At 37.0% G+C, this 10,017-nt stretch overlaps 1 protein-coding gene across 1 annotated transcript; it reads right to left on the bottom strand.

The window, feature by feature from the left end:
* Positions 1-2,361: 2,361 nt before the first annotated feature.
* Positions 2,362-4,643, bottom strand: LOC104902823 (early nodulin-like protein 1). Its single transcript, XM_010690730.4, has 2 exons — positions 4,237-4,643; positions 2,362-3,001 (listed from the first exon to the last, which is right to left on the bottom strand). Exons 1-2 carry the CDS (start codon positions 4,403-4,405, stop codon positions 2,535-2,537), a joined length of 636 nt encoding a protein of 211 aa, XP_010689032.2. The 5' UTR covers positions 4,406-4,643; the 3' UTR covers positions 2,362-2,534.
* Between the last annotated feature and the right edge of the window lie 5,374 nt (positions 4,644-10,017).

Genomic DNA, 10,017 nt, shown 5'->3' with positions numbered 1-10,017 from the left:
CTATGAGCTCTAATTCCACTTTCAAACACCATCCTAAATGTAAGAGAATAAATCTTACTCATCTAATATTTGCTGATGACCTGCTCATGTTTGCTAGAGGAGATCAGGGTTCAGTGGTGGAGATGATCAAAGCCTTTTAGAAGATTTCAAGAGCTTCTGGCTTGGAAGCAAATAATGAAAAAAGTTGCATATATTTTGCTGGTGTCTCCCAGGAAGTGGTTGTGCAACTGGCAAACTACATTCACATGCCTATTGGATCCCTCCCTTTCAGATACCTTGGTATCCCTCTTGCTGCAAAAAAACTCAGTTTCACTCAATGTAAGCCTCTGATTGATGGAATAACATCTAGAGCTCAAGGGTGGATGGCTCATTTTCTTTCTTATGCTGGTAGAGTGCAATTGATTAAATCTATTCTGGGCAGGATGCAAAACTACTGGGCTCAAATTTTCCCTCTCCGCAAGAAACTAATCAAGGCTGTTGAGTCCATCTGTAGAAGATTTCTTTGGACTAGGTCAGTTGATCAATACAAGATACCTCATGTGGCCTACTAGTCCTCTGTTCAATAGCCTAAAACTGCATGGGGTAGAATGTTGTGGATATGGTGTTTTGGAATAAAGTAGCTAATCTCAAGCTGTGATGGGCTATTGCTTTCAAACAAGATAAGTTGTGGGTTAGATGGATCAATGCCTAATACATTAAAAGAAGTAATGTGATGGAGGTAACTGCTAATAACAACATCTCCTGGATGCTAAGGAAGATTGTTGCTTACAAGACTTTATTAGATAGTATTGGTGACTAGAATGCTATTAGCAAGTAGCAGAACTTTACTATCAAAGATGCTTACAAGAAACTTCGTGGGGATTGTGTCAAAGTTGATTGGAGAAGATTGATATGCAACAACAAAGCTACCCCTAGAAGCAAATTTATTCTTTGGCCCATCTTGCTTGATAGGCTTGATACCTCTAACAGATTGAATATGTGGAATTCAGATATCAGTCCTATGTGTCGAATTTGTGATCAGCAGATTGAAAGTACGCATCATTTATTCTTCAAATGCAGCTACAACACTGAAGTGTGGAAGCAGGTGTTAAGCTTTATTCATTGGCAACCTCAATCTAATCCAAGACTGAAATAAGATTGTTCTATTAAGAAGGCCAAAAGCAAAAAGAGCAAAGATAGGGTATATGTCATGTTATCTACAAAAAAAAGTGGGTATGCAATCTGGTTACAAAGGAATAGTAAAGTGTTTAGGAACTCTATCTCAATTCTCAGCCCCTAATATGATTGTTAAGGAGGTAGTGTTTAGGGTATCTTGTAGATGTAGTGAGCTTGAAAGGAGATTGTTAATTTCTTAAGGGCTTGGTTTTAAGTGGTTGGAGTGTAGACTTGTTGTGTCTATACTCTTTAGGTTGTAAACTAATTTTTTTTGGTTGTCAATAAATATTTTGAATTGCCAGAAAAACCAAATCTATAGCAATATTATTGTACTGATAACAAGTATCAACAAATCGGAAAAAAAAAATTAACAACCACAACCTGCAACAGAAATTAAAAATTATAATAATAATTGTTTGCAACACATAATTCAAAAGAAAATAAAAAATAAATTATAAATCGAATTAACAAACGACATTAATGAATGGAAAAACAACTGAAAAGAAAAAAGAAAAATAAAAACTATCATTTATCTGAGGGAAAATACCAACGAACTGCCGCAAAATACCGAAAATCTGCCAGAAGTTTGAGAAATGTCGAATGAGGTATGAGGATGATGAAGAGTTGAAGGCTGAAGTGAGAGAGAGAAATGAAATGGTTGAGAATGAAAACGGATAGGGAATTTGGAGGGGCTGTTAGGGTTTTCCTTTCAAGTTTCAAACTTGGAAAAATCTTTTATTTTATTTATTTTTTCTTTTAAACTCATGTTACTAGTTGATGAATTTTGACCATGAAACATGAGGTACATCTTGATTTGGCTTGTTGACTTGGTCCCTATTCTCAAATATTTAATAAACTTTTTTAATAAATAAAATAAATTCTTAGAAAAAATTATACATATGAAAAATTTATAGCTGCTGGTGAGCTTAACGAGTGGAGCGGATCATGCCCACCTCGTGCTATTCAAGGTCTCGAGCTGAGTCGATTTGGCGCCGAGCCTCAAGCCAACTCGAGTCAAGTCTCAACCGAGCGTTGACCGAGTCAAGTTCGAGTTGATTGCGAGATGCTTGACACGATTAACACCCTAGCAGTGATGGACAGCAAATGATAAGAAAGCATGCACGAGTGCTGTTATATATTATATTGAGTGTAGTAAATAGAACCAAATGCAGGATGAGAAAATAATACAGCACCATAAACAAAATATACCGGTAAAAGGTTATCAAAGCTCACATTTGACATTACTGATTGGAGAAATGAGGTGTTCTAAACCAAATACTCAATAAAATTCTTCATAAAACATGAATTAGATCCCAACAAAACGAAGCAAAACAAAAATCATCTCAATAGCTTATTACATCATAATAAGCACCAAATAACTAAACCCTCAAACAAGAACTACCCATAAACGCACCAACTCCAATAGCTATACTAAGGACCGCAGTTGGTGCAGTAGCACTAAGACTCATGGCAAACGATTTATCGGCACTCGAAGCCGGACCATCGGCTGTTGGTTGGCTCGGAGTAGGCGCGCTTGTAATCGGAGCTGGAGGTAAAGCTGGAGGTGCTGGTGGTGAAGCAGTAGGTGATGGAGCTTGGGCAGGTGCAGGAGCACGAGTAGGAGGAGACGTCTTAGGCCTAACAGCAAGGACCACAATTACAAGTTTTTGGCCTTTCTTACAATGATCTTGATTGCCACTAATAAAGTAGTGGGGCCCAGATCGCTCAAACTTTAATTCTGATTCTCCTTCTGTTAAGGACTTTATTGGGTTTTTCACGTTGCATTGGTTGTAGTTCTCCTTTGTTACTACAAGAACTGAGTCATTTCCTCTATTCAACTTAAAAACTGATAAGAAAATAAATAAATTAAATTATTTCATCTCGAATAAAAATACCCTCGCATAATCATCTCACTGGTTCCTCGAGTAAGAACTTTCTGTCCATACTTCCAACCATCACGATCAAATAAAACAAGTGATTATACATAAACGATAAATATTAGTAAGATTAGAAAGTTAGTGTAGATTAATTTTTTATATAAGATTTAGCTCTTTTTTCAATGTTATATAAGATTTAACTTTCGTTCCAACTACTTTTCTCTCTGTATCCACCACTGCTTCCAATCTCGAGTACCCAATCTTAAGTGCATTTGTACGGTATGTGATCACAAGATTAGATATCATTATACAATCGAAATATATTAAAAAAAGTAAAGATATTGTAATCATCCCATACATATATGAAGTGCATATATATACTTCCTTTCATATATGTAGGATTACTTGTATTCATATTCAAACAAATCAAATTGTAATGTCAATTCGAAATGAAGCCCCAGCCAGTCTACAATAATCTATACCCAGCTGTATTACTATAACTAGAATATTTCTACTTAATTAGCTTGAAGAAGAGTCGAATGTCGCGATCAATATATTAGAATAGATTTGAACACTCCTGTGCGCAAATAATTTAACTTTGCACTCACATCCTTTTGCAACTTTTAGAATACAAGTAATCCTATAATTATCCCAGGTTGCCTAAGATAATGTTTCAACTGTACAGCCAGACGTTCGATTATAAATTCTCATCAATAATCTAAAAAAAATTATCATACCTACAATATAGTTTTCATGTATTTATATGATATCAACATTTCAACCTATTTAATAATACATAAATATATATACTTCCTCCTCCCTAAATAAGTATTATATTCACTTTTTCACATAGCAAAATATGATTCTTTCATCATTGATATCTTTTATTGAGCACAAGGAAACATTATAAAAAGTTGATCATTTGAAAGTGTCAATTGACATGAATCTTAATATCTCACTTAACTATATGTTTTCTTTATAAAATTGCAAGAAAATATGGTCAAAATTAGTTGATGAATAATGTCAATTTACTCAATGTAACACTTGGTTAGGAACAATATATTTCAATGCCCAAAAATCTGTGTTGGACATCGTTAAAAAAATCATGTATATATTTCATTTGACTTAAGACTTAGATCACATTTATAACTGAGATTATATTAAAGGTCGATTAAAAAGAGAGAGAGAAAGAAAAAGGACTTACATAGGGTATCATTTACTTGAAACCTATTTCTTTCAGCCCAGTGATTATAGCTTTCAGATGGGTTTAACACCCAGCCATCTTTCCCACCAACATGAAATTTGTAACCTTGGGATTGTCTGAATAGCATAATCAACACAAAAAATAAGCATAAACATGTATGGACAGCCATTAATACAAATAATGAGTACTAACACTCAAAGCCAAAAAGAGAGGGAAATTGGCAAAGAAATGAATTTTTGATGGGAAGATCAAGGGCTATATGAATATATATATCAATTTAATGGGTGAAAAATGTGAAGAGGGCTGAAGGAAAGTATTGCGATGATTTATAAGGGAAAGAATCACAAGGTTACCGTTGTGAACATCTTAGTTGTAAATTTTACTAATCATGTATTTGGAAACTTTGGATTGTCATCTTGTATCAATTTGAAGCATAAGCGTTACACAAACGTTATAGCTCTATTTATGTTCTAAATTCATTTTTTAGGGGATATGACTATAATTTATATGATAGCCAATGCTTGACCCTACACGTCTTGAATTTTATACATGCAACAGTCTTAGTAGATGTTGAATTAAATATATCCATTTTCTCCTCTATAAGATAATTAATCACCAAAAGTTTAATAAAATTAATCTATACTTAATACTAAATGTCGACAATTTTAAAAGAAAAGAAAAAATTTATTTACATTCATAATTATTTTGGATCCTCTCTATTTCCTTGAAAAAATAAACAATTTATTTTCTAAGCAATGGTTCGCAATGTATGAAAGAAATGGAAAATATGGAGGTTTTTTTTTTAAATTAATATATTTACTAGCTTAGGTGCTAATGTGCCACTGTTGAGCCATTATGGGTTTTGTTAATGACAAGCTAAAGTAATAACTAACAAGGTTTATAAGTATGTGTGCAAGGTTCATTAATTAATAATAGTGCTTTATAAGGATAATAAGTGAAGTTCATGAGTTGGAACTCTAAGAGAAGAACGCAGTTCTTGAATTGGAAATATGGAATTGTTCCTTTGAATCATGGAACTGTTCCCATGGAACTATGTTAGTGGAATTGGTATAGAAAACAAGTTATCTAAACGAGTTCCAGAGGTGGAGTAATGGATAACATGGAGCACACGTTCAAGGCAAATCAATACACTTTCAACACCAGTATCTAAGCGATGATTCATGATTACAATTCTTATTCAATAGTTCCTCAAGGAACTGTTTGTTCCTGACAGGGCCGTCTCAAACAATTTAGAGGCCCTGTGCTCTAATATGTATTAGGCCCCAAATTTTTTCAAAAACGTATTAACAGTATAAAAAATGAAATACATACGAAGTACTCCCTCCAATTTTTGTAGTTGTTTGCATTTGAGTTTTTGTCGCTATTCACATATAGATGCAAATCATGCAATATTCTATATATTTATCAATATATAAGAATAAATATAGTCGAGTGGGATCTATCTTATTTGGTTCGACTTAATGAGTACGTACATCATTAATATTCAACCGTTATATAATTCTTACAAACATATTGAATCGTTATAATTCTTACAAACATGAAATTATATATATTAATAATATAAAATGTGTGTATTGGAAAGTGTATAAACAGTAAATATACAGAATAAAAAAAATATGAGGAATTATATGATATCATATTTTTAATTCGAAAAACCTAAAATAACTTGTATGGGGAGAATAAATTTGAAATGAAAAAAGAAGTTTGAAAAAACGTATTGTGAGTGCAGTTTAATATGTAAACAAATAATTTGACATTTGCATTCATTCAACCGTGGACCAAAATTATTATAAGCACAAATTCGAACTAATGAACTGATAAACAAAACATGCATGCAACTACCATTAAGCCACAGTAGAAACTTTGCAATTTTCACACAACAATAGATATATATTGAGTTGCAGTTTCCCAAATTGGAGGCCCTATTGTTATGGGGCCCTGTGCGGTTGGGCTGCTTGCACAACCCAATCACCGACACTGGTTCCTGAGATGGGACGCAAGGATCTTCATATTCGAAGATTTAAAAAGTAGACATGAAGACTAAGTTCAAGAGTCTGTATGTAGGATTTTTGTAAGTAATATATATTGCTTAGTTTTTGGTAACTAGATGGAACTTATTTAACACAACATGTGGTTTTGAAAAAATATTGACACTAGGGGAAAAAAAAGGAAGGGCTGCGCTGGAAGGGATGCGTATTCTTCAAAACGCAGCCCTTCTTTATTGTAGGGCTGCAGTTTAAAATAAAACGCAGCCCTTTTTTACAGTAGGGCTACGTTTTTAAAGAAAAGCGCAACCCTTTAGATAAAGGGTTGCGCTTGTCTAAAAAACGCAGCCCTTCTTACAGTTAGAAGGGCTGCGTTTTTTAGTCAAGCGCAGCCCTTTATAGTGAAGGGTTGCGCTTGACTAAAAAACGCAGCCTTTCTAACTGTAAGAAAGGCTGCGTTTTTTGGATAAGCGCAACCCTTCCTTATCATTTTTTTTAATCTAATTGCGCGCATGTACAGTATATCCAAGCAAGCACAATTCATCCTTTCCCTCCCTTAGAAAAATTTTAACGAGTGAGAAAATCCCCTCCCACCACCTTCGTCCACTGCGCGAACCCTAACTCCGCGATAGCCACCAGCGCGCCACCGCCACGACGACGCACCAACTGCATTGACGCCATTGGTTCATTCTCTCCTCCGTCCACTGTATTGACGCCACAAGTATAACTCATTCTCCCCTCCACTACATTGACGCCACCACCACGCAGCTGCACCACCTTCTCTTCTCTCCTCTCCTCCACTACGATTTATTGTGGAGCATCATTTCTCTCACTCTCTTTCGCGGTAAATCCCTCTCTCACTATCTCTCTTCTTTTACATTTCTTTAATTTTTGTTTAATGTGATGGAAACTTCTATTTTTTGTTGTTAAATGTGCTTGTATTTGCTCAAAGAGTGATTATTTGGGGTGGGTTGGGGTGGGGGAGGGATGAGGGAGGGGGTTGGGGTTGGGGAGGGCTGGCACGGATGGGGGATGGCTGGTAGGGGGGTAAGGGGAGGGTTGGGGAGGCTGGACAAGGGGTGAGGGAGGGCTGGCAATGGGTGGGGAGGGCTGGCAAGGGGTAGGGGAGGGCTGGCAGGGGTGGGGGAGGGCTAGGGATGCTGGGAAGGGGTGGGGTGAGGGCTGGCAGGGGGTGGGGGAGGGTTGTGGAGGTAGATTTATTTGTGTTTCTTGATATGATGAGATAGTATGACAATGCAATGTAATTTAGCTATGAAATCTACAAGTTGTTGAATAATCATCATATGCCTAGATACTCAAGAACTTACTCCTCCTTTGAATAGTCCCGGTTTGAGACTGTTCTTGGACGTTTGATCTCACTTAGGTGGTGAATGTGTGTCTTTTTTTCAATTCTGACAAAAATTCTTAGCTTATCGTTTCTCTACATTGTTCTCTGGGTACATATGTAGATTAGCAATTATCTACATTGTGTACTTGGAGAACTGTAGGGAAATGCTGCCGAATTTTCCTTAAAATTGAAAGTTGGCATATTCACTACTGAGATTAGACGTCCATGGATGGGTAGTTTGAGGTAGTGATAAGGACCCTCACTGCATGCATACAATTAAACATGTTCACTCTTAGCTTGCTCTATACGTGTGTGATTTGAATATGTGAGTGTATGTACTTTAATAATGATTGATCAGATTATATGAATGGTTGTGTTTAATTATTAGAGGTGGTCTTCTAAATGAGGTGGATCGTACTTGGATGTATGGTAGTCGTGAATCGATTGAGTTTGTGAAAGGGTCTCGGAATTATGTCAACTGCATTAGAATATCAAAATCCTCTGGAGAAGTCGGCTTTTATTGTCCTTGTGTCGATTGTAGAAATGTGAGCAAGGTTAGTAGTATACATGTGGTTAGGGAGCTTGTCTTTCGCCGTGGGTTTAGGCCTCAATACCACGTATGGGTTTTGGCATGGTGAGCAGGGAAGGTATATAGGAAGCTCTAGAGTAAAAATGATGTATGTGAAGAAAAGAAGTGATGAGTATAGGGGATGAGAATTTGGGATGATGATTTGGAGATGACAATAGGGTCGGGTAGACGAGATGATACACAAGGTTGAAGATCAGTCGTGTAGACGACCTCGATTTTTTAGTCTATGTCTCGCTGCTGAAAACGCCGTTGTATCCAGGTTGTACAAAGTACACCAAACTTTCCGCGGTGGTAACACTGTTCAACATTAAGTCGGACCCTTTGGGACGGACTCTAAATTTCACATCGTTGTTGAAGTTTTAGCTGATATGCTTCCTGATGGAAATGAACTGCCAAAGTCGTACTATTATGCGAAGAAGCTGATGTGCTTTCGGTTTAGAGTACGAGCGGATACATGCTTGTCCTAACGATTGTGTGCTTTATCGTAATGAGTATGAGCATTTACATGAGTGTCCACGTTGTAGATTGTCGAGGTACAAGCGTGAAGGATGCTGGATAGTGAAGGACCACTAGCTAAGGTGTTGTGGTATTACCCTAATACCTAGATTGAAGCGCATATTCTCAATTAAAGGAGATGTGAGAATTTGAGGTGGATGCAGATCGTAGGAAGAAAGACGGTCTGCTCAAGCATTTAGCTGATTCGCCTGAGTGGAAAACTATCAACAGGGTGCATAAGGCATTTGGTAATGAGGATAGGAATATGAGGCTTGGATTATGTACGGATGGCATGAACCCTTTTGGCAATCTCAGTTCGCAGCGTAGTACATGACCAGTAGTTTTAGTGGTTTATAACTTGCCTCCTTGATTGTGCATGAAACGCAAGTACATGATGCTGGCGCTTCTTATATCGGGGCCCAAACAACCTGGAAATGACATAGATGTATACCTCCAGCCGCTTGTTGAAGATTTACAGAAGATGTGGAATGAAGGAGTGTTAGTATTTGATGCATATGCTAATGAGATGTTCACTCTGCGTGCCATGCTTTTTTGTACTATGAACGATTATCCAGCTTATGGGAACTTATCTGGGTATAAGACTAAAAGGAAAAAAACCCTGCCCGATTTGTTTAGATGACATGAAATCTACACACCTTAAGGGCTGCAAACATGTGTATATGCGCACACGAAGGCTCCTCAGCCGCGACCATCCCTATCAGTTTAAGAAGAAGGCATTCAATGCGACGGTTGAAGAACAAGTTGCTCATAGACCATTAACTGGCACTGAAGTTTATAATCAGGTGAAGGCATTGAAACAGTCTTTGGTAAACCTGCTAGTAAGGTTAATCGACCTACAGGATTATGGAAAAAATAGTCCATTTTTTGGAAACTCCCATATTGGAAAGATCTAAAGGTCAGACATTGTTTGGATGTCATGCACATAGAGAAGAATGTTTGTGAAGCTATTCTCGCGACACTTATGAATATTCCGGGCAAGACAAAAGATGTTAAGGCGTCACGACTTTACTTGGAAAAACAGGGGCTTCGATCAGAGTTTTTGGGCTCAGAAAAGGGACGGAAGGAAGAAGAAAATGGTGGAGGAAAGGGTTGATGAAACTCAGAAAAGTAAAAAGAAGGTGGAGGATTCGGAGAAGAATTATTTGCCACCAGCTTGCTACACGATGTCGCGTGCAGAGAAACAGATTATTTGCGAGTCATTATATGGCATTAAGGTCCCAACTGGCTACTCATCGAATATGAAGCGTTTTGTTACTTAAATGGTGAGTTGAATTTCGAGTATGAAATCGCATGATTGTCATGTTATGATGCAAGTATTCTTA

Source organism: Beta vulgaris, chromosome 9, assembly GCF_026745355.1.
Source record: "Beta vulgaris subsp. vulgaris cultivar EL10 chromosome 9, EL10.2, whole genome shotgun sequence".
Taxonomy (NCBI): domain Eukaryota; kingdom Viridiplantae; phylum Streptophyta; class Magnoliopsida; order Caryophyllales; family Amaranthaceae; genus Beta; species Beta vulgaris.
This window is presented reverse-complemented; position numbering and strand designations above follow the sequence as displayed.